Raw genomic sequence first — 24,604 nt, forward strand, 5'->3', positions numbered from 1 at the left:
ACCTCAACTGATAGTCCGAACAAGGCTGAAGATAGTGGATCCCCTTGCTTCACACCCCTTGTAGACTTGAAGAACCCTGAGGACTGCCCATTCACCAATACTGATACTAATTATTTGACACCTAATTCCATACCATGTTAATGAGGTGTTTTGAGAATCTCATCTTCCTTAGAACATGTCACAAATATTTCAATGAGACCCTGTGATAAGTGGGGATTTTAACCATTATTTGCTCTCTTTTACTTACGTTTTTGGCTTAAAATGTGTAAAGGTAATCCCGGAAACTGATGTAATATGCTTGCTTGCAGGAATTGATCAAAATGAGCCAAATGAGGCATAATCAACTCATAAAGGAGTCAAATCTGGAACAAAAACCAAGACTAGGCCAGGAGACCTGAACCATGGACCGCACAAATATTGTGCAGCCGCGAAAGCCACAACGTGGCCGTGATCACAAATACGCGGTCCGCGAAGTGAAGAATCAGAGGTTGCATTTTAAGGCCAAATGTTGAGCGAGGTCCGCATTAGAAATGTGCGGCTGCGAAAGTCTCACCGCGGCCATAATTGGAATTATATGGACTGCGGTGGTTGAGATTCAGAGAGTTCACGTTTCAAGCAAAAACAAGGAGTGCGGTTCGCGGTGGAATTACGTGGCCGCAAAAATCCACTACGTGGTTGTGATGAAAATTATGCAGCCCGTGAAACAAACCTCAGCCCAGATCCAGAAGTCAAAAATACGGACTGCGGTCAGTATTACGTGTCCGTAAAAGTAAGAGGGCATCCGCGGATAGAATTACGCAGCCGCAAAACCTTTGCAGGAGTATTTTTGTCCGAAAATTTCAGCTTAGAATAAATAGATCTTTTAAACATTTTTAGGTTAAGTTTTGTTTTTGCTGAGCACATGAGACGACTGGATATTCTGATTTGGGAAATTTTGTATTAGATTCATCTTTTAACATTAGCTTTTCATCTTTTAATCTAGTATTATGGATTTTATCTTTATTTTATCTTTGATTTCTGTTATTTCCATGAGTAGCTAAACCCATATCTAGGGAAGTGACCTAACCCTGGTGTGGGTATTTGATGGATCTTGAATTTTAAGGCTTGAATGTGTATGGGTTAGTAGTATTTAGTCTAGTTCTTGCTAGAACTATGGAATTAGTGGTTGCAAATACTGATTCATGCCTTTATGACTTAGTCTCTACTTGAGAAAGAAGGATTAAGTCTAGGAAAACTAGACTAACAAGGAATTGGGGTGAACTCAAGAAATTGATAGCCCCAATTGAAGGGTTAAAACCTAGAGATAGTAATACCCGACTTGAGCTAAAATCACTTGAATTGCATGAATACCCATTTGTATTTGAGAAAGCCAAATTGGTCAACATTACGCCAACTACCGAGAGGTATAGAGTGAGTACCTGGGTATAATAGCTATATTACAACCCCAATTAATCACATGATTTTCCTAGATTCTTGCTACCCGTTAGATATCTACCTAGGTAGAAGTCACTACCCTAGTCCCTTTAAACCCTTGAAAATCAACAACAAAAACATTATACTTAGGTTCAAATATTGCATGCTATAGAATAGAAGCAGAACTAAAAAACAAAACCAACCATTTGTGGAAGTGTAATTAAGAGCAAAACCCGCATCTAGACTTGGATATAAACCTAATTCCAAACGAATTAACTCCCTGTGGATTCAATCCCGACCTAGTTAGGTAAAACAACATCGACCATCCTCGCTACTCAATAGTAGTGCAGGCTAGGACCCGACCAATTTTTGGCGTTGTTGCCGGGGAGTTAGACGGTTTTAGCTATATATCTGAGTATTTGTGTGTTTTGTTTTTCTTTCCTTCCATTTTTCTAATTTGTGTGTGAATTGCTCTTAGGTACCAAATGGCTCTTAACAATGAAGCCCTTGGAAATTTGCCATTGGGGGAGGAGGTAGATGATGATCACGTGGATGAGATTCAACCCAAACCTCAACCACAAAGGAGAGGCCGACCGCCTCATGATAATATTCCAAACCCTCCCCCACCTCCAACAAGGGCATCACACTGGGTGTTGCCCAACGAAGGCTATGCAAGTGCAATAGTGCCACCCCGGATTAGGGCAGGCAACTTTCAAATAACTAATGTCATGCTTACACTCTTGAAATAGAGGAGTTTCTTCACCGGAGCTCCACACCAAAACGCCTACAAGCATCTCAAAGGTTTTGTTGACACGTGCTGGAGGAGTAAGCAAACTAATGTCTCCGAGGACATATTGCGGTTAAGGCTTTTCCCATTTTCTCTAAGGGGGAAGGCTTTAGATTGGCTAGAAAGGTTTCCCAATCATTCCATCACCACTTAGGATGAGTTGGCCGAGAAGTTCATCAAAAAGTTCTTTTCTCCGGGACATATGGCGACGCTAAGAAATGAGATCCTTGCTTTTAAACAAGAGCCAAATGAACCACTCCTGAGATTTGGGAAAGGTATCGGACGATGGTTAAAGAATGTCCGAATAATGATATGACCAAAGCCATGATCCAACAAACATTCTACCGTGGCATCAATACAAAAAACCAGTATGTAGTTAACCAACTCACCGGGGGGAATTTCATGATCACGCCATATGCCGAAGAGTGTGAAATACTTGATAAGATGGCAGATACTTCTTCGGCATGGCAAAGTCGAGCTAATGTGCCACAAGGCGATCCCAATGTTATTCACCTACACAAGGAGCTCCATGACCATGGCCAAGCAATATCTGAGTTGACTACTACCATGAACTAATTGGCCAAGGCTCAGTTGCAACAAGTTCAAGGGCCAAAACAAGTGAATGCCATGGAAGGAGTGAATATGATGATCAATAAGAGAAGGCAATGAGGTCAACAAGTTCAAAACAATCCGGACCAATTTGAGCAAAGTGGTAATGAGTACAATCAAGATGATTCATATGATGATCAAAGTGAAGAAGTTCAATATGTGAACAATTATCAGAGTCAACGGGGCAATGCTCCGAATCAACAACAGTGGAGATCATAAGGAAATTGGAATAGTAGCAACAACAACAATCAAAATTGGGGTAACTAAGGAAACCAAGGAAATTGGGGTGGCAATAATAATAATAATTGGGGAGGCAATAACAATCAATAGGGTTAGAACAACAATAATCAAGGGAATCGGGGGCCGGAATTTCAAAGGCCTCTGATGTATCAACAACCAAACAACCCCCCTCCATATCCATCACAAGGTCCTAGCTCTTCCAACAATGAGGTGGGGCGGATTGAGAGAATGTTTGAGCAAATGATGAAGAAAAACGCCGACTCCGGTGCCCAATTGGCCTCCTACAACACTTCTATTTGCACTTGGAAGTTCAACTTGGCCAAATTTCTCAAGCTTTGAATACTCTCCCTAAGTGGTCACTACCAAGTGATACGGTAGTAAACCCGAAGGGTGGGAACAATACGGGCCACGCTATGGCGGTGACTACAAGAAGTGGTAGAGGTGAAGTCACTAGTACCTCTAATCCAAGAAAGGTTGTGAGTGATGATGTGTTGGTGCAAGATGATGATGAGTAAAGCAATGATGTGCAAGTGAATGATGAGAATATGAATGATAAAGTGAGGATAGACATTGATGACAATATGGAGGAGACACAAAATAATGTGAACCCATCTAGGGAACATGTGATAGACATATCGGAAACGGTAGTGCCCAAAGCCAAGCCTCCACTATATCCTCAAAGTCTCACAAAGCAAAACAATGAGAACCAGTTCAAGAAATTTATTGATATGATGAAAAGTTTGTCCATAAATGTGCCTTTGGTTGAAACTCTAGAACAAATTCCGAGATATGCCAAGTTCATGAAGGACTTGGTAACAAAGAAGAGATCAATGAACTGTGAAACAATCAAAATGACACATCAAGTGAGTGCTATTGTACACTCTATGGCTCCAAAGTTAGAAGACCCCGGTGCCTTTACAATCCCATGCACTATTGGTAGTACAGATTTTGCCAAAGCTTTGTGTGATTTGGGGGCAAGTATTAACTTGATGCCCTATTCTATGTTCAAGACATTGGAGATTGGGCAACCAAGGCCCACATCCATGAGGTTGCAAATGGCAAATACGACAATGAAGAGTCCATTGGGGATAATTGATGATGTGCTAGTTCGGGTCGACAAGTTCATACTTCATGTAGATTTTGTGACACTTAACTGTGAGGTTGACTATGAGGTGCCAATCATATTGGGAGACCTTTCCTAGCTATAGGGAAGACCTTAGTTGATGTGGAAGCAAGGGATCTCACCTTTCGGGTGATGAAAATATTGTGTTCTATGTTTGCAAGTCAATGAGGCAGCCTAATAGCAACGAAGTGTGTTCGTTTATGGATCTTGTGATCGAAGTGATTGTTGAAGACACAAGTGCCGTGATTAATGTGGAAGACCCATTGGAAGACCATTTTAGGAAGCTCAACAAAGTGACTCAAAAAGACCATTTTCCGCTTCTATTTCTTGATCAAATGTTGGATAGGTTAATCGGACGTGCTTATTATTGCTTCTTAGATGGGTATTTCGGGTATAACCATATTCTTATTGCACCTAAAGACCAAGAGAAGACCACCTTCACTTGTCTGTATGGCACATTTGCATTCTTAAGGATGTCATTTGGTCTATATAATGCACCGACTACTTTTCAGCTGTGTATGATGGCAATATTCACGGATATGGTGGAGGACTTCCTCGAGGTTTTCATGGATGGTTTCTCTATTGTGGGGGATTATTTTTATAAGTGTTTGAATAATCTTGACAAAGTCTTGGCACGTTATGAAGAGACCAATTTGGTTCTTAATTGGGAGAAGTGTCACTTTTGGTTGAGGATGACATTGTCCTCTGCCATAAGATCTCCAAAAATGGTATTGAAGTGGATAAAGAAAAAATTAAAGTGATATCAAAACTCCCTCCTCCTACTTCAGTCAAAGGAGTGAGGAGCTTTCTAGGGCATGCAGGGTTTTACCGTCGGTTCATCAAAGATTTCTCAAAGGTGGTGAACCTTATGCAAGTTGATGGAAAAAGATGCAAAATTTGTGTTCAATGATGATTGTATGAAGGCTTTTGAGATACTAAAGTATAGGTTGACTACCACTCCCATCATTACCACACCAAATTGGAGCTTACCATTTGAGCTCATGTGGCGATGTGGCGGTAGGAGCGGTATTGGGGCAAAGAATCAACAAGATATTCCATCTAGTCTACTATGCTAGTAAGACTATGAACGATGCCCAAGTTAACTATACAGTGACCGAGAAAGAACTCTTAGCCATTTTATTTGCTATGGAAAAGTTCCACACGTACCTCACGGGTACCAAAGTTATTGTTCACACCGATCATGCAGCGCTTCGCTATTTGATGAGTAAGAAGGACTCAAAGGTTAGATTGATGAGGTGGGTACTTCTTCTACAAGAGTTTGATCCTGAAATCATTGACCGAAAAAGGAGTGAGAATCAAGTGGCAGACCACTTGTCCCGTTTGGAAGAGGAGGGGAGGCCCCATGATGGCCTTGAGATCAATGATTCATTTCCGGATGAACAACTCCTTTCCATGTCTCCGGGATGCCTTAGTTTGCCGATGTGGATAACTATCTTGTGAGCGGAATTGTCCCGAATGAGTTCTCTTCAAACCAAAGGAAGAAGCTCAAACGGGACTGCTTGAATTATTATTGGGACGAGCCATATCTTTTCAAAATTTGCATCGATGGTGTTATCCGGAGATGTGTTCTAGAAGAAGAGCAATTGGGTATTCTTGAAGCTTGCCATTCCTCACCCTATGGTGGTCACCATGGTGGGGAGAGAACTGCTACAAAGGTCCTAAGCTGTGGATTCTATTGGCCCACCTTGTACAAAGATACTAGTGAGCTTGTTAAGCGATGTGATGATTGCCAAAGAGCCGGTGTGATTTCCAAGAATAATGAGATGCCTCTCACCACCATCCTTGAGATTGATATTTTTTATGTATGGGGCATCGACTTTATGTGTCCATCTGTAAGTTCGTGTGGGAACACCTATATTCTTGTTGCTATGGATTACGTTTCCAAATGGGTTGAAGCTGTAGCTTTGCCTAAAAATGAAGCACGGAGTGTGGTGGCTTTCTTGAAGAAAAATATATTCACAAGGTTCGGCACCCCAAGGGCCATCATTAGTGATGGGGTTCTCATTTTTGCAACAAAGCCTTTGACACTTTACTCTCCAAGTATGGTGTCACTCACAAGGTGTCAACCCCCTATCACCTCCAGGCAAGTGGACAGGTTGAGGTCTCCAACAGGGAGATCAAGAGTATTCTTTCCAAGACTGTTAATGCAAACTGGACTAATTGGTCAAGTAAACTTGACGATGCTTTATGGGCCTATAGAACAGCTTACAAGACTCCAATTGGTATGTCTCTGTATCGATTGGTATTTGGGAAAACATGTCAGCTCCCAGTGGAATTAGAGCATAAGTCCATGTGGGCGTTGAGGAAGTTGAACCTAGAGTGGGATGTAGCTACCAATCTTCGGGTGGAGCAATTGAATGAACTTGATAAGTTCCGGTTCCATGCTTACTCCAGTTCATCATTGTATAAGGACAAGATGAAGTACCTACATGAAATATATCTGGAACAAAGAATTCAAAGAAGGTGACCTTGTTCTTTTATTCAACTCTTGGTTACGGATGTTTCTAGGAAAGCTAAAGTCAAAATGGAGCGGTCCCTTTGAAGTGGTGCATGTAACTCCTTTTGGTGCTCTAGATTTGAAAAACAAGAATTGTGAGATCTTTAGAGTCAATGGGCACCGAGTGAAGCACTACCTTGGTAAGGTTGATGATGGCCACGTTGTGGCGTTGATACATTTCAAGTGAATGATGGTAACATGCGTCGTGCCACGACGTTAAATCAGGTGCTTCTTGGGAGGCAACCCATGTGTTTTTCTTTCTTTTGATTTTCTTCTTAGATTAGGCATTGTTTTGGACTAACTGGTTGTGAAGTGTATGTAGGAATTGATTGTGCAGTGCGGGAAATTGACAAGGAAAAATTTGGCTAAGTGATGAAATTTCGTGGACCGCGCTCAAAAATATGTGGACCGCGCAAGCACTTCGCGGTCGCACAAATTTGACCGTGCAACTGGTTTATGGAAAATGCCAACTCTCTAAAGTTGGCCTATCACAGTCCCTTCATTTTTCGCGGCCGCATTCATATTTTTTCAGACCGCATAAATTTGGCGGCCGCGATCAATATTTCGCAGACCACGGCAGTGTATTTGAAGCATCTCTACAAAAATGTAACGAGTGCGGATCACGATAAATGTTTGCGACCGCACTCAGGTGAGTTAGTGGGTCCTCTAGGTCTGAGTATAAATAGAGGCTTTTGAAACTTTTTACACTTACACACCGTAACTGTTCAAACTCGCCTAAAATCAACTGTGCATTCTTCTTGCTCTCATTCTCATCTCCCTCACTTCAAGTGTAAAATTCCCATATTATACAACTAGTATGTTAAATTCAATGGATTGCTTTATTATTTTTTCTTTTCTCTTTGTTTTTCTTTTCCTTTTTTAGTTAGGATTGAATGCATGCCCTAACGACAAATTAATTCATTGTTGCTTAAATACGTGTGGGTACTGTTTGTATGCCTAGTGGGGGCTGGGGTTAGTAACTTTGAAAGTTTAATTGCTATAATTAGTGTAACTAGTGAAAACCCTAGTTATAGTTTCTTCAGTGCCGATTTCAATTGATTTTTGCGGCCGCAATCACTTTTTCGCGGTCCGCGGTAGGGTATGCAGTCGTGTCCAAAACTTTGTTGTCCACGATACCCTAACTTCAAAGCACTGAGAATTGTTCAGCTCTCACAACTGCGGTCACTTTTCCGCGGTCTGTGGTTAGTCCTTCGCAGCCGCGACCAAGTTTTCGCGGTCTGCACTTCTTAATTTCAGAGAGCTTATAGTTTGCCTACGTGACCGAGTTTGCTTTTACGTGATCCACGATAGATCATTTGCGGCCGCGTTCCATTTTTGTGGTCTGCGTTTGATCAAGTACAGAGAGTCAATAGTCTGAGCCTGACCTCTTCGCAACCGCATTCACTTTTATGCGGTCCACGGTGAGCATTTCGCGGCCACTCTCACTTTTACGCGGTCTGCGGTGCCCTGTTCTGAGAAGCAATGTTGCATTTCATCTATATTTTGTTTAACACCAGGCACCAGCTTGAAGCCCTTTTCTGACTATATTTCACTGCTTGTATGCTGCAAACAATGGTCTGTTCCCAAGGTAGAGGAGATACATCCAAAGGGAGGGCACTTACCCCCAGCAGTTCAAAAGTCGATCGGCAAGTTAAGAGCCTCCATCAAAGCTGCGAATAGAGACACAGGCCATTCTAACACCAGTGAATATGTCCCTTCCTAGGAAGTTTCGAAAGGAGACTCTGTGCCAACACATGTCCCCACACAATTCTAGGGGAAATTTTATCTAGTTGATGAACCTACCTCCTCTTCTGAGTCGTCTGATGGCTCAGAGAAAGGTAGTGAGGCTTTGGCCCTATCTTCCCCACCTGCTACAATTTCGGCCTCACCAGTTGTCCCTATTACTGTCGATGATGATGACGAGGTCCCGGATGAAGGGAGAGAGGGTGATACCAATGTGGGAGAGTTGGCAAGGTCAAGAAAGCCCGAGGTGTGGGCTAGATTCGTGAGCAACATAGCTTATCTGAAGTTCCGAGAATGGTGGCACTAGAGGTCGCTCACCCTTGAGATAGAGTTCATAGAGAGAGACCTCCTTCCCCATCAATCCAAATGTGAAGAGTCAATTTGAGGAGAGAAAAGGGTGGAAGTTCTTCACCAGCAAAGTGCCGGATGCAAATGAATACCTTGTCAAAGAGTTCTATGCAAACGTTGCCTACATAAAAAAGGGCACCACATTGACAAAGGTCTGGAACTTAAAGATCCAGTTTGATGGCCACACTTTGAACGAATATTACAATTTTGAGGATGTGAAAGCCGTGCAATACTTGGAGAAGCTGGCACTAGATGAAGCAGCCCGTCCATGGCTAGCAGAGATATTAGCCCCAGGGACGACACCAGCATGGCTCACAACTGGAGTCCCAATAGCCAGAAACACCTTCAGCTTTGAACCAAAGGGTGGTCCACATTTGTGTGCAGCCGGCTGGACCTGTGTCAGCATGATAATGTCCTCCCACTCACCCGAGCTATCTTGATATATTCCATCATGGTGAGGTATCCAATCAATGTGGGGACCTCGTGTACTATCACATCACCAAGGCAGTTGGAAAAGAGGAAAGATCATCCCCCTACCCCAACTTCCTCACTATGTATTTCGAGACCAAGGAGTTGAGAAGAAGCATTATGACACAAAGGCAAAGCCTAAAAACCCTTCTCCTAGTATAGCCTCCAAGGACCGAACAACCCTAAAGTAAAGGGTAAAGTCGTTATCTCCACTGGCCAGTCTAAAAAGCCAAGGGTAGTAGCCACCGGGTTAGAGCCTTCCACAGCAAGGGGATCTTCAGCTGCCATGCCTCCTCTTTCATCTAGGTTATCCGTCACAGTGCCATTATCTGTGCCTTCATCTTCCACTTCCCCCAGACTGCACTGCGGGTTTCTCAGACATTATCCAGCATCAACAACTGGATTAGGCAGCTACAACAAAGTTGTTTGTCTTATCCAGTGCAATAGCAGCACAGTCGGCCCCAACACAGCTTCAGGTACCTCCATCAGTGGAGGATTCATTGAAGGAGCTTCTGGACAATCAGAAGACGATCCTGAAGACTTTGGATACACAAGGTAAGCCCATCAAGGATCTGGGCAAGCAAATGAAGAAGATGAAGAAGACTCAGGCCTCAAAGGAGTCAGTAGAGCAGCTGAAGAAGGAGGTAGAGAGGTTTACTTCTGCTGGAGACATCCCACTGGATTTGCTCATAGAGGAGCAAGTCCCAGTAGCATAGGTAGCAGAGCATGAGGCACCAACAATTGGCATGTCTGAGGAGTCGGCTGCTACTACACATATTGCTGAGGAGATGATCCAGATGCTCCGCAACCACGTGGTCCCCCAGTCACAGGATTTTGAGATCCAGTTAGAGGACTCGGAGGGAGCTACTGATCCTATGCAGTCCGAGGATACCACTTATGTGCCTGACCCAATGCAGACCATATGGGGAGTTTCTTCACTCTCTAACTCTTTTCCTGATCTTATTTTGATATTAGCATTGACAACAATGCTATATTTTATTTGGGGGGTGGTCTATTTTGATTGGTGATGATTTGATGACATTGGTATGTAATAACTATGATACTATTTTTATTTATCTTTACTTTATTTTCACTTTTGGTATGTATATATTCGTTACTTTTACATTTTGGTATGTATATATTTTTACCATTTGATGTATATATTCATTTTCATTTATGTATATATTCGCTTTACTTCAAGTTTGTATATATTCAGTTTCATTTCCGTAGTTTACTTCATAACTTCTTTCGCAATTTTACTTCATAACTTCAAATTTCCTTTAGTAGTTTCTTTTTAAGTTGTTAGCTTCTTTTTAAGTTTATGTTGACAATAAGCCTTTGGTTTTCTTAATGTCATGGTTCTTTCCAAATGTGGATGTTGAGTGAATCGGGTGGCTCTTCCCGACGTTGGATGGCGTGACAACCTTCTTAAGGGATTGAGTCCGTTTTTTATATGTTTTGGTGTAAATAGTAGTAATGAATAAAAGTGTCTCTATCAGGCTTCACTTGAGCCTAGCACATTTAGCTTCAACCTTATAGTTAGAAACAAGTTGATTGGCAAAGAATAGTTCTAGTAGTGACCTTTAGACTCTTGTGTTGACTAAACAATCATCGAGTGGCTTCTTGGAGCTATTTGTGATCCTCAATCTTAGCTAGGGTAGTTGTGGGCCCTCGAATATGTCCTTTTTAACAATCCAACAACTTGTGAGGTATTGAATTGCAAGTCCAAAGTCTGTGCCAATAAGTCTAGAACTTGTCCTGAATGTTTGTTTAGGCGAAATTCTAAGTGTAGATCGACTTGAGAAATGATTGTAGGCTCTCTTTGATCCAATTCGAAACTTGAAAGCTTCTGTATCCTACCAATATGATATCCCTAGTCAACCCCTTTGAGCTGAAGCCCTTTTTCTTTTAATAACCACGTTACAAGCCTTTATTTGTTCTATAATGACCCTCTCTTGGCACCCGATATTTCCTTGGCATTCTTGATATACAAGTAGCAAAAGCATAAGTTTGGGAGAGAGATGAGGAATGTAAAAGTGATAAAAGATACAAGAACAAAAAGAAATGAAGAAAAGGGAATGCAAAAGAAAAGAAAGAAAAGCCAAAAAGTCAAAAAGAAAGTGAATAAGATAGAAAAGTGAAGGGATTCAATGAAAGCAATGATGAAAGGCATGGAATGATTAGAAAAGGAGAAAAATGATCGTCATGAGCAAGAAAGAGTGACCGTGTGTCTCTCTAGTTCCCCTAAGGAAGAAGAAAATGACTCAAAGAGTCAAGAAAGTATGAGCCGAAATGAGAAAATCGAGTGCTTAAGGAGAGATGAAACCATCATATGCCAATAAGTCATACCTTGATCCAAAAAGCCTTCATTACATCCCGCTAAAGCCCTATAGGATTTCAAGTTGAGTGAGCTTACATTAGTGGTAATTTACATAAGGGGCAAGCTTATGGTACTTAGAGCCGGACTTGTGACATTCTTTTGAGAGTGATGAGCGCACTTCTTTACAATCCCTGTTTTGAGTGTCACATTCTATAAGGTGAGATTAGCTCATGGAGAGTAGAGGAGGAGGAGTCTGGGATCCACAATGACCTACGTGAGAGAGCGAGCTTCCTTAGTGAGTTAAGTCAACTCTTGATAGGGGTGGGCATCGGTCGGTTCGGTCGGTTATTATAAAAATACGGTTCGGTTTATCGATTTTCGATTTTGTAATATTAATAACCAAATCAAACCAAAGTATTTACGGTTTGGTACGGTTTTTTCAAAGTTCAGTTCGGTTATTTCCGATTTATTTTTTCAGTTTTAAATGGTTCAAGAAAATTTTATGCTTCTCTGGAAATGCTGGAAATGCAGGAAATGAAGCAAACAATAGCTGGAAATTATTTACATAACGATATTCATTCACATAACAAGGCTTGAAATACTTCAACAGTAGCAAAATGGAGCAGAACACACTGTGTAGAATTACAAAAAAGGAGGGACTTCATGTCCAAACTCTAACAGGACTTCACGTCCAAACGTGTTCTAAACACAATAGCAAAATCTAGCTGCAATAGGACTTCACGTCCAAACTCCGGTGTATAATATAAATCATGTGGTAATTTACTACAAACCTTTTATATTCAACATCAACAATTCCCAATTTGAGAACGTCTTTAGCTTTTCCCTTGTTGGCCATGGATATAAGAGCTCGGCTACTGATCACAAAATCCGTTTGGTTATTTGTATTTAGATCAGTTACAATTATAGTTGTGCCCTCTTTTGAACAGTCTTGAGTCCTTGCATCTAATCTGCAATTCAAACAAGTTTATTATTCATATTTAGTAATTCAAATTAATATTCGTAGATTAATTAAATTGTATTAGAAATTAAATTAAAGGTATTAATGATAAAGAATTATGTAGTAATACTGAAATGGGAAATAGGAAATGAGAAATGGGTTTGGGTATTACTATCAGTAAGTTTGGGTTTGGGTAAACTAAATTGGGATTCAAAGTTCAAATAGGTATTGGGCTTCAGCCTAAAATGGGTAATAACTAATATCCAAAATTTTGGTTTTTTGGTTTAACCGAAACACCAAAACCGAAAACCGCATTGAAAACCCAAAAATTAATAATTTAAAAATGGTGCACCGACTGAAAAATCGATTAAATCGAAACTGAAAAATCAAAATTCACAGTTTGTTCGGTATTATGCCCACCCCTAACTCTTGATGCTCTGTGTCGCATTAGAACTATGGTACTCAAAAGGTTTTGTGTGTCGATAATTTATTTGTGTTGAGGGTAATTGTTAGTCCCAATTGATGCATGATTGATTCACATTAGGGCAGTTGAAATATCCTTCTATTTTGTTTTAGTGGAGGTGTGAATTACCTTATTTGCTTGAGAACAAGCAAACACTTAAGTTTGGGGAATCAATAAGTGGGAATTTTTACTATTATTTTCTCTCTTTTACTTACATTTTGGGCTTAAAATACGTAAAGGTAATCCCGAAAACTGATGTAATATTCTTGCTTGCAGGAATTGATCAAAATGAGCCAAATGAGGCATAATCAACTCATAAAGGAGTCAAATCTGGAACAAAAATCAAGACTGGGCCAGGAGACCTGAACCGCGGACTATACAATAAGCCACAACGCGGTCGCGATTACAAATACGCGGTCCGCAAAGTGAAGAATCACAGAGTGCATTTTAAAGCCAAATGTTGAGCGAGGTCTGCGCCAGAAATGTGCGGCCGCGAAAGTCTCACCGCGGCTACGATTGGAATTATGCGAACCGTGGTGGTTGAGATTCAGAGAGTTCACATTTCAAGCAAAAACAAGGAGTATGGTCCGTGGTGGAATTACGCGGCCGTGATGAAAATTATGCGGCCCTTGAAACAAGCCTCAGCCTAGATCTAGAAGTAAAAAACGCGGACCGCGGTCAGTATTACACGTCCGCGAAAGCAAGAATGTGGCCGCTGTCAGAATTATGCGGCCGCGAAATCTCCGCAGGGGTATTTTTGTTTGAAAATTTTAGCTTAGTGTAAATAGATCTTTTTGATATTTTTAGGTTACATTTTATTTTTGCTGAGCACGTGAGATGGCTAGATATTTTGTTTTAGGCAATTTTGTATTAGATTCATCTTTTAACATTAGCTTTTCATCTTTTAATCTAGTATTATAGATTTTATCTTTATTTCATCTTTGATTTCTGTTATTTCCATGAGTAGCTAAACCCATAGCTAGGGTTGTGATCCAACCCTAGTATGGGTATTTGATGGGTCTTGAATTTTAGGGCTTGAATGTGTATGGGTTAGTAGTATTTAGTCTAGTTCTTGCTAGAATTATGGAATTAGTAGTTGCAAACACTAATTCATGCCTTTATGACTTAGTCTCTACTTAAGAAAGAGGGACTAAATCTAGAAAAACTAGATTAATAAGGAATTGGGGTTAACTCAAGAAATTAATAGCCCCAATTGAAGGGTTAAACCTAGAGATAGTAATACCCGGCTTGAGCTAAAATCACTTAAGTTGCATGAATACCCATTTGGACTTGAGAAAGCCAAATTGGGCAAAATCACTCAAACTATCGAGAGGTACAAAGTGAGTACCCGGGTGTGATAGCTATATTACGATCCCAATTAATTACATGATTGTCCTAGATTCTTGCTACCCGTTAAATATCCATCTAGGTAGAAGTCACTACCCTAGTTCCTTTAAACCCTTGAAAATCAACAACAAAAACATTATACTTAGGTTCAAATATTGCATGCTATAGAATATAAGTAGAAGTAGAAAACAAAACCAACCATTTGTGAAAGTGTAATTAAGAGCAAAACCCGCATCTAGACTTGGATATAAACCTAATTCCAAGCAAATTAACTCCCTATAGATTCGATCCCGACCTAGTTGGGTAAAGCTGCATCGACCATCCTCGCTACTCAATAGTAGTGCAGGCTTGGACCCGATCACCCTGTCATAGGCCTTAGCCATGTCTGGTTTAATAACCATATTTGCTGGCTTGTCTCTCAATCTTATATCAGTCACAATCTCTTGAGTGAGTAATATGTTCTCAAATATACTCCTCCCCTTCACAAATCCGGATTGATTTGGAGATATTAAGGTAGACAGAAATTTCTCCAATCTATCATGTAACACTCTAGACAAGACCTTGTTGATGAAGTTACTAAAACTAATAGGTCTTAGGTCGGAAAATGTCTCCACTTTGGGTTTCTTTGGCAGAAAAACTAAATTAGTATGAGTGATGGATTTAGGCAATACAGCTCCTCCATAGAAGTGTAGCACCATGTTGTGTATGTCAACACCAATAATATCCCAGTATATTTGATAGAATAGGCGAGTAAATCCATCAGGACCACTATCACTCTCCCTACTAAGCTCAAAAACTGTTGCCCTAACTTCTTCAAGTGCTGGCATTCTACTAAGCTCCAAATTCTGCTCCATAGTGACCATGGAAGGTATATTGTTAAGCAATGAGAAATCAATAGTATCACCTTCATTGGTGAACTGCCTTTGATAGAAATCCACTATAGTTGTAGCCAATTACTCTTGATCTTCAATCCACACCCCTTTTTTAGTTTGAATGCTTTTCAGTTGCAATTTCTTCCTCTTGCCATTAACATGCTTGTGAAAAAAACTTGTATTCCTATCACCCTCTGCAAACCTTGTCATCCCAGCTTTTTTCTTCCAATATTGCTCTTCAATGCTCAAATATTTCTTCAATTCTGATTGAGCTTTTTGAAGAACAATTCTATTCTCTATAGTAGGTTCCTCTTCAAACAACATCTCCTTTACTCTAACGATGTCTTCTAAGATAGCCAACTGCTTGAAGATATCACCAAATATTTCCCTACTCCATTTTGAAAGAGTTGCCTTCAGCTTCTTGAGCTTCTACTTAAATATCAAAAAAGGATCTCCTATGAAATCAGCTTCCAATTCTGCCTCACCACATCCAGAAATGTAGCATGTTTAGCCCAAAAATTCAAGAACCTAAATGGCTTGAAAAAGTTGGCAGTCTGCTCCCCACATGTCATGAGAAAATCTGCATGATCTGATCCAATTCTAATAATGTGCTCCACTTTAATGGTTGGCAACATGTTTTGGAAAGGAAAATTCACCAAAATTCTATCTAACCTCTTGAATATACATGCTACATTAGGTCTACCCTTCCACCATATAAAAGGACTCTCTTTGTACTCTTGATCAAATAATCCACATGAATTGATACAAGAGGCAAAGTCCTCATACTCAGGAGGGTGTATTGGTAATCCCCCTATCTTCTCATCTTCATGTAATACCACATTGAAATCCCCTCATACCAACCATGACAACTTCATATCACTTGTTAAATAATATATATGATCCCATAATTCCGATCTCTCTAATGCTGAACATTTTGCATAAACAAATATCATTATCATGTGCTGCCCTAAGTCATGGTGAAACACTTTCACAGTCACTTGTTGTTCAGTATCCTCCACTAGTTCCCATTTCACTATTGCATCAAAGAGCAGCCATAATTGCCCATTAATATTTGAGTAGGCAGTATCCATATTCAACCTCCTTCTATACCTATTAATGAATCCTTTCTTTTGAAAAGGTTCCATCAATGCAATTACAAAGAAATTATGTTCCCTTTGCATGTTGATCACTCTAGGAAAGGCCTGCTGTGTATTCACAGACCTTATGTTCCAAATAAGTGTTTTGATCATCATCATTCAGATTGAGATGCACCCTTCTTGGGCATTATTCTTGAAGGTGGAAGTTGCTCTTTATTCTGATTCTTCTTAGTCTTCTTACCTCCATTTGCACTAGCTATAGGTGATAAGTCAGCTTCCTTGTAACTTATTTGAAATTGGTTGTAGTTGATTCGTCATCTTCTTCTTCCTCTATTGGATTCTGTCTCAATATGTATTCCTCCACATGTGCTATATTTTGTGTAATTATATCATGTAAATGTTGCATAGGGGTCTTCAAAGGTACATTAAGTTGCAACTGCATGATTTGATCCGCGCTAGGTTTACAATCAATAGGAGCTGCCTCTAATTCCCCAGCTGATCTTGGTACAATAGCTTGCTCAAATTTATCCTTAGCCTGTTCATTCCCTTTGTTGTGCTCTATAGAAGAAACAACAACCTTCATCAATTTGAATTGCATCTTATAAACACTGCATAGCCCAGGATTTACTATAGCAGTCTGCCCAGAAATCATTGTTCCATTGGGATCACCTTCCTTCCCATAGCCTGTCTGTTGGTCTGACCCCACTATATCATCCCTAACCTTTATATTAACATCCTCATTAGGTCCTTTGTCCACTGCATACACCGGAGCACCATCAACAAAGGCCAAAACCTCCCTAGTTTTGCTAGGGTTTACTGTTCCATTGCCTTTCTTCTTACTCAGAGATAATTGAGTTGATCCATCTTGTTTTCTAGCTTCCTTTGATGATCCTCTATCACCTCCAGTTGATGGTTTAGGTTGCAAAGCCTTATAACTCGAACTACTCTCAACTCTAATTTCTGGACATTTAGGGTTAGGGTTTACTGTAGCTAGGGTTTCAAGTCCCCTTCTTTATTTCTATCTTGGACATTATTTTTATCATTCAAATCCTTTAACATTTGTGTTCTCCACTTCCTCAAATTCATCACCCCAAGTCTTCCTTGCATCAGTTAAGGTCTCAGAATTTGGCAAACATTGTGAACTATCACCAACTGTTTGCGTAGGGATTTCTTGACATGAGTAATTAGTTGCGACATGAATGTCCTCCCGACCTGCGTTGAACCTTCTTACCACCCAATCCGCTATTCTTTCCCTCCTCATATCTTCATTATCCTCATTTCTAGTATGGTTAGGAACTGATCCATCGACAACATTAGTAATTCCATCTCCAGCTCCTTTCATAGCTGCCTTGGTTTCTTTCCCAGTAGAAGTAAGAGATTAATTCCCACTCTTTTCCCTTTCAAGAACCTTTTCCACTGCTTCTTTCTTCACACGTACTAGGTCTTGTAATTGGTTAATCCCTTCTCCCTTAGGATTTGTGATTCCTACCTTTCTAGATGCCCTACTCCCACTGCTATTAGGAATAGGATTGGGATTTCCAAAATTCTTCAACTTCTCCTTCTACTTCCTTTTTTTGGATAGATCTTTGCCTTGCTCTTGCCTTTTCTCCTTGTTATTTTATTCTCCCTTTCCTTCAGCCATTCTCAAAATTATGTTGCATGATTCATCAACCTCCAAAACATCAAAAGAATTCTTAGTTGAGACTTCATCTTCCTTAGCCTTCCCTTTCAATTTGTCACCATCTTTTTCACTAGGAGCTTCAATAATATGACCATTTTTTTCTCTTTGGTATCTATTATTCTTTAGTTGCATCCATTCTTGTTTTGCTAGATTAGGGATAGGTTTCCCCAACACTTTTTCATTGTACAACACCTTTGAAGTATTAGCAGCAGTCCCAATTGCATCACTACGTACCACCAATACCTTCTCCTTACCTTGATCATCACCCTCCTCATTAAATTTCTTGTGCAACTCTGGATGAATTACCCAGCATTCACCTTCATTTTAACCTTATTTCTTGCATGTCTTGTAGTACTTTGGCATGTAATCATACTTTATCTTGATCCATTTATATTCCTCGGGTCCAGTTTCATATGCTTCATCAATAATCTTGATTCTTTGTGGTAATGTAGCAAGTAAATTAACTTCCACCTTAACCTTAGGACAAATAGGTCTTGTGCCATTTTGTGTAGCCAAATCAACATGTAATGGTCTGCCTATTGCATTAGCTAATGAGAACACAAAGTCCTTACCAAAGAAATTTGGTGGGAGGTCCTGAAAATATATCCAAGCAATTGCAATTGGTGTTTCAACATCTGGAGACCACCATGGACTCCATTTAGTGCATCTCATCTGCCAAAACTCCCCTTGTGCCTTCAAATAAAATGTTGGCTTGGACAATAAGTGAATATAATCCTCAATTAATGATAATTTAATCAAAACATGTGTATTTTCTATTAAACCAATCGAGCGTGATCCTTTAAGTTCACACTAGATTGGTATTGCCTTCCTCAACTCTTGGATCACAGGTTTGCCATATGAAAACTTTCCTAGAACTGCTAGATGAAGTCCTTGTTGTACAATTGACTGTTTAACTTTCTTCCACTTTACCATTGGTTCGCCATGAAGGAACTCTACTGGTTTTATGGAGTTTACGTGCATGGGAGCATTTAATAATTGTGGATGGAGTAGGGTTAGCTGGTGTTTGTCGGAGTGGTTTAGGGATGTTTGACGACTGACCAACCTCTGTTAGAGGTTGGCCAATGGCCGGCGCGGCCATGAAGAAGCTAGGTTTAGGCGTCAAGTTTAGGGTTTTTCATGAGAGAGAAGAGAGCGTTTCTTGAGTATTTCTTTCCTTGTTTAGTGAGCTGTTTCGATGCAAGTGGTGCCACTTTTAACGATTTTATCGTATATTTTTGTTTTACTTATTATATAGATTTTGTCTTAGATTGATCTTCAAAGTCACGAAACTGCAATATATATCCACTAAAAACTGATTCACATAATTTCAGCAACATAACCAGAAAAATTATGTACAACTATAAATATCTCTAAAAAAACTTGTGCGTGGAAAAAATTAAATAAAGCTTTAAACTCGGATGCAAATCCGTCTTCCTCCACCTCAAGCCATCTTCAATTTTTTATCACATATCATCTGTCATTAAAAATCTTTCAGGGAGATACATCACAACAAAAACAAAAGTTAACCACTTAGTAAAAAGTGAGGAAATATGTCAAGTATTTTCAAAGAACTACAATTATCTTGACCGAGGATTCTAACTCATATGGCGATCTTAAATGCTTAGCATCATATGATGTATTTATCTTCCAAGTAAATCCGGCCTAAGCACACAATAGAAGCTTGAGAGCTTTTAGATGTAAACCAATAGCCATACAAATATTTTATTCAAGATGTATACTTCATACAACATACCACATGACATAAGCCAAAATCCATTCCTAGTTCTACTTGAACATCAAATGCAATAGATGCTACAAGAGCAAGCTTATTTCTGGTAAATCGGCTCAACCAGTACATACACCAACGTGGAAAAAAGGTAAATGTATTCTTGGAGCAAAAGAGTTTGGCTACAAACAGCAGCGAGTTTGAAGCAATTGAAAAACAACAACAACTGTTAGAGCTATATGCACAGATACAACAAAGTAGGTCAGAAAGTTATATATCCTCCATGAATCCCTTTTCTTGCTCTTCTTTTTTGTTATCTTATCGAATATATATCTCTTATATTAAATGAGGAACTTAATTATAAGTCCTTACTAGTTTCACCAAAAAAAATAATCTAGGAACCCACACAAGGAACTGATGCTCTTGTGGTTTCCTCATAGCAGTACAGAGTCAATTGGACAGCTGAAAATGAAGTGACTGACGACACTGTTTCTGCCACACTGCACTGTCCGCCCACTCATTCTCTAACCAAACAAAGTACTCACATCATTTCAAGTGATGAGATCAAGATGTACCCACAATGGGCTTTATACAAAACATCACTGGAAGGTTTCTGTTTCTCATTCAAGCATATTGCAAAAACAGAAGAAATCAATCCTCACAAGCTTGAAAAACAAGGTTGAACACGACTTCGGACCAGTTCCTAAAATATATCCTATTATTGTCCTAGTTGAGTTGTAACCTTGTTGTTGTACTTATTGTATCTCCTAAACTGCTTACCTAGAAGCGTTTGATTAGGAATCCTCTAGAAAATCCGTAAACACCTTGAGTTTATATTGTGACTAGATTTATTCATAAGGAAAAGCCTGTGTAATTGTAGAGTTACAAAGTGGCTTGTGGTGAGAGCATCACAAGTTAGAAAAAGCCTTTGTAACTAGGAAGTCGCAAAGTGGCTTATGGTAAGAGTACCATAAGTTAGTTGAGTAAATCCTTTGCAATAGGAATTATTGTAAAGTGGCTTGTAATAGGTAGATTACAAGTTAGTGAAGTTAAAAGCCTACAAGAGTAGGTCGTGGCTTTTTGATCCCCTTGTGTGGGATTTTTCCACGTAGAAATCCTCTGCCTTATTTACATACTATTTTTTTAGCATTCTCAACAGAATCTTGTAGAGGACCAGATACTCTACAATTTGGTGGACCCATACAAACTAACAATTGATATCAGAGCGGGTTCCTCCTATCAAGATAACACCTAGGAAGGATCCTCACGGCGGCTCCACCAAATTTTGAAGAAGGTCATTCCATATACCGACCCCCCAAGTTTAATGGACAATGCTATTGGTGGTGGAACGCTAGAATGCACGATTTCATCATGGCTGAGGATTGTGAGCTATGAGATATCATTTGCGATGGTCCTTATGTTCCAATCGAGGTACTAGATGAATTTCTATTTTCAATGGCAAAAACCAGAAAAGAATACACTGAAGCAGACAGGAAAGCTGTGGAGAAGAATTTTCGTACCAAGAAAATTCTAGTATATGGAATGGGACCTAAAGAGTACAATAAAATCTCTACCTGCGACACTGCAAAGGAAATATGGGAAGCTTTGCAAATAGTTCATGAGGGAAATACACAAGTAAAGCAGTCTGAAGATAAACCTAATACTGGTGATAGTTCCATGATGGCAGTTGAAGGCGAGGAGATTGGATATGACTCAACTTTTGCTTTGATGGCTCAATCAGATGATGATGAAGATAATAGAAACAAAGAGGTAAACTTCAGGGATGTTCAGAGAAATCTGAAATCCTATTCTCCAAAAAAACTCATGTCTTTAGCTGATGTTTTAATCACTACCTTTCATAGTCTTGCGGAGGATAGGGATTCTTTGATCTTAGAATTAGGAGAATCTGAACATACTAGAGACAACTTAGTGGCTATAGTTACTGACCATAAGAAAACCATTGAAATCCTCAGAAAAGAAAAGAGTGATCTGTTCTGCAATGGGAAACAATAGTGAAACCATGGACTAAGTCAAAACCTGAAAGTGCTGAAAATGGAAAGGAGATAGCAAGTGAGGAACACATTAGGCTTGAAAATGAGGTGAAAGCTTTGAAATTTAGGATGTGTGCTGAAATTGAGAAAAACGAGCTTCTCCAAACCAATCTAGAAAGAGTAATGAATGATCTAAAAAAGTCTCTAAAGTGGACCTGGTCCTCAGAAGCTACCACTGCCTTGCTTACTAATGATTGTGAAAAAAGGTAGGGAGTAGGATTACAAAGGGAGAAAACTCCTCACAACCATCACAATAAGTACGTCACTGTCTTGGATAACTGGTCTCGTAACCGATGTGGGAATACTGGGAGCTTCAAGGAAGGTGTCCAGGCCAAAAATCAATCAGTTCAGAAAGATAAAGTGGTTGCTGAAACCGCGACTACAAAAGAGGGACTAGGTTCCACTCACAAAAAACGCACATTACCTGCATGGACTAAGAGAACTCTTATTCATCTTCTTGCTTACTACAAGAGACCCAAACTTGTTTGGGTTCCTAAAACTAACTCCTAATCTCTTGTGCAGGGAACAGTGAAAGGAAGCGGTCAACAATAGTTCATAGATAGTGGGTGTTCGAAACACATGACTGGGAACACCACAGACTTTCTTGCACTAAAAGCCTACAATGAGGGAGTGTATCCTTTGGCAATGGTAAAAAGGGATACATTCTTGGAGTTGGAAAAGTTGGGAAGTCACTCACTCATTTTATTGAAAATGTGTACTATGTCAATGGGCTTAAGTACAGTCTCCTGAGTGTTTCTCAAATATGTGATAAAGGAAACAAGGTGGAATTCTTGTCCAAAATATGTACACACTGACCTTGTGACCGGTGAAATAGTACTGGTGGCCAAAAGATACAAGAACATCGTGCTAATTTTGAATCTTTACAGAGTGGTGATCTGAGTTGTATGAAAGCTATTGACGATGATGCTGAACTATGGCATCACTCACAACTTCTCAGCTCCCAAAACTCCCCAGCAAAATGGAGTAGTAGAAAGGAAGAATAGAACTCTGAAAAAAATGGCAAGAATAATGTTGATTGACAGTGGAATTGCAAAAAACTTCTAGGCTGAAGTTGTCAACACTGCATGCTACTTAGTGAACAGGTGCATGATCAGATCACTTCTGAACAAGACCCCGTATGAATTGTTGAATGGAAGAAACTCAAGCTGACTCACCTAAGAACATTTGGATGCAAATGTTATGTTCTCAACAATGGAAAGGATCAGCTTGGTAAATTCGATGCCAAAAGTGAGGAAGGAATATTTCTTAGTTACTCTTCTCAAAGCAAGGCTTACAAGATATATAACAAGAGGACTCAATGTGTTGAGGAAAGTGTCCATGTTATTTTTGATAAATCTTATCCATCATTTGAGAAGAGTGCTGAGGAAGATCAAGATGGAGAACCCTTATTCGTTCCTAGTGAAGTCATTAACATGACAAACGGAAAGGCAGATATGATGAGTCAAGTAAAGGAGCCAAATGAAGACAACACTGCATCATCATCAACAGAACCAAGCACTTTAACTACAACCACTGAAGTTGAAGAAAGGGTGGTTGATACAGTTCAGGTAACTCCACTAGCACCTGAGAGAAGGATAGAGGAAAATCAGCCAAACATACCTTCCTCCTCTCAGAATTAACCTCAAACGTCTAACTGGAGACACCAAAGCTCTCACCCTATAGACAACATCATCACTCTTCTAGATTCCGGAGTACAAACCAGGTCAAGAGCCAGAAATTCACTTGCCTTCTCAGCCTTTCTTTCCCAAATAGAACCCAAAAACATCAAGGAAGCCTTGAAAGATGTAGATTGGATTACAGCCATGCAAGACGAGCTGCATCAGTTTGAGAGAAACAATGTGTGGCACCTGGTACCTAGACCCCCCAAATCAAACTATTATAGGAATCAGGTGGGTATTCAGAAACAAGCTCGATGAATATGGAATTACCATAAGGAACAAGGCCAGGCTAATGGTCCAAGGATACACTCAAGAGGAAGGGATTGACTATGATGAAACGTTTTCTCCAGTGGCTCGCATGGAAGCTATCAGAATTCTAATCGTTTTTGCACCTTATATGGAATTCACATTGTTCTAAATAGATGTCAATAGTGCATTTTTGAACGGACTCCTTAAGAAAGAAGTCTATGTGAAGCAACTCCCAGGGTTTGAATGTCATGAGCACCCTGAATATGTGTTCAAACTGGACAAAGCTCTGTACGGGCTAAAGTAGGCTCCTCGAGCTTGGTCTGAAAGACTGTCAAATTTCCTCTTAGAAAATGGTTGTAAGAGAGGAAAAATTGACAACACTCTTTTCTTAAAGAAATGAGGAAGGAACCTGCTCATTATTTAGGTTTATGTTGATGATATCATTTTTGGAGCAACAGATGACTCTCTGTGTGAAGAATTTGCAAAACTTATGGGAAGTGAATTTGAAATCAGCATGATGGGAGAATTAAACTTCTTCTTGGGTCTTCAAGTAAAACAGTCCCTAAAGGGTACTTCCATTTGTCAGCAAAAATACATTAGAGAATTCTTGAAGAGGTTTGACATGGAAGCATCAAAGGTGATAGACACTCCCATTGCAACTGCCACTCGACTGGACATGGATGAAACTGGATCTCCTGTGAATGAAACAATGTATAGAGGCATTATTGGGTCTCTCCTCTATCTCACTGCCAATTGACCTGATATTATTTTCAGTGTGGGGTTGTGTGCGAGTTTTCAATCAAATTCCAAGGAATCTCACTTGAAGGTTGCCAAAAGAATACTAAGATATCTCAAAGGAACACAGGACCTGGTGCTGTACTATCCATCAGGTGAAAGTTTTAATTTGATTGG

The 24,604-nt window shown here is 39.9% G+C and overlaps 1 protein-coding gene across 1 annotated transcript; it reads right to left on the reverse strand.

Annotated features, from left to right (window-relative positions):
• Positions 1-15,290: 15,290 nt before the first annotated feature.
• Positions 15,291-16,462, reverse strand: LOC142182079 (uncharacterized). The gene is made up of 3 exons (XM_075256002.1): positions 16,141-16,462; positions 15,695-16,032; positions 15,291-15,638 (listed from the first exon to the last, which is right to left on the reverse strand). Exons 1-3 carry the CDS (start codon positions 16,460-16,462, stop codon positions 15,291-15,293), a joined length of 1,008 nt encoding a protein of 335 aa, XP_075112103.1.
• Positions 16,463-24,604: the final 8,142 nt, after the last annotated feature.

This window comes from Nicotiana tabacum, chromosome 6 (genome assembly GCF_000715075.1).
Source record: "Nicotiana tabacum cultivar K326 chromosome 6, ASM71507v2, whole genome shotgun sequence".
In the NCBI taxonomy this organism is placed as follows: domain Eukaryota; kingdom Viridiplantae; phylum Streptophyta; class Magnoliopsida; order Solanales; family Solanaceae; genus Nicotiana; species Nicotiana tabacum.

Excerpts from the sequence above, each read along its gene's own strand:
- LOC142182079 (XM_075256002.1), bottom strand. The coding sequence starts at position 16,462 with ATGATGATCAAAACACTTATTTGGAACATAAGGTCTGTGAATACACAG. Across the intron at positions 16,033-16,140 it reads GATATTTGTTTATGCAAAAT|ATGAGAAGATAGGGGGATTA; the intron begins GTTCAGCATTAG and ends TATTACATGAAG. Across the intron at positions 15,639-15,694 it reads ATGCTACATTTCTGGATGTG|AAGCTCAAGAAGCTGAAGGC; the intron begins GTGAGGCAGAAT and ends ATATTTAAGTAG.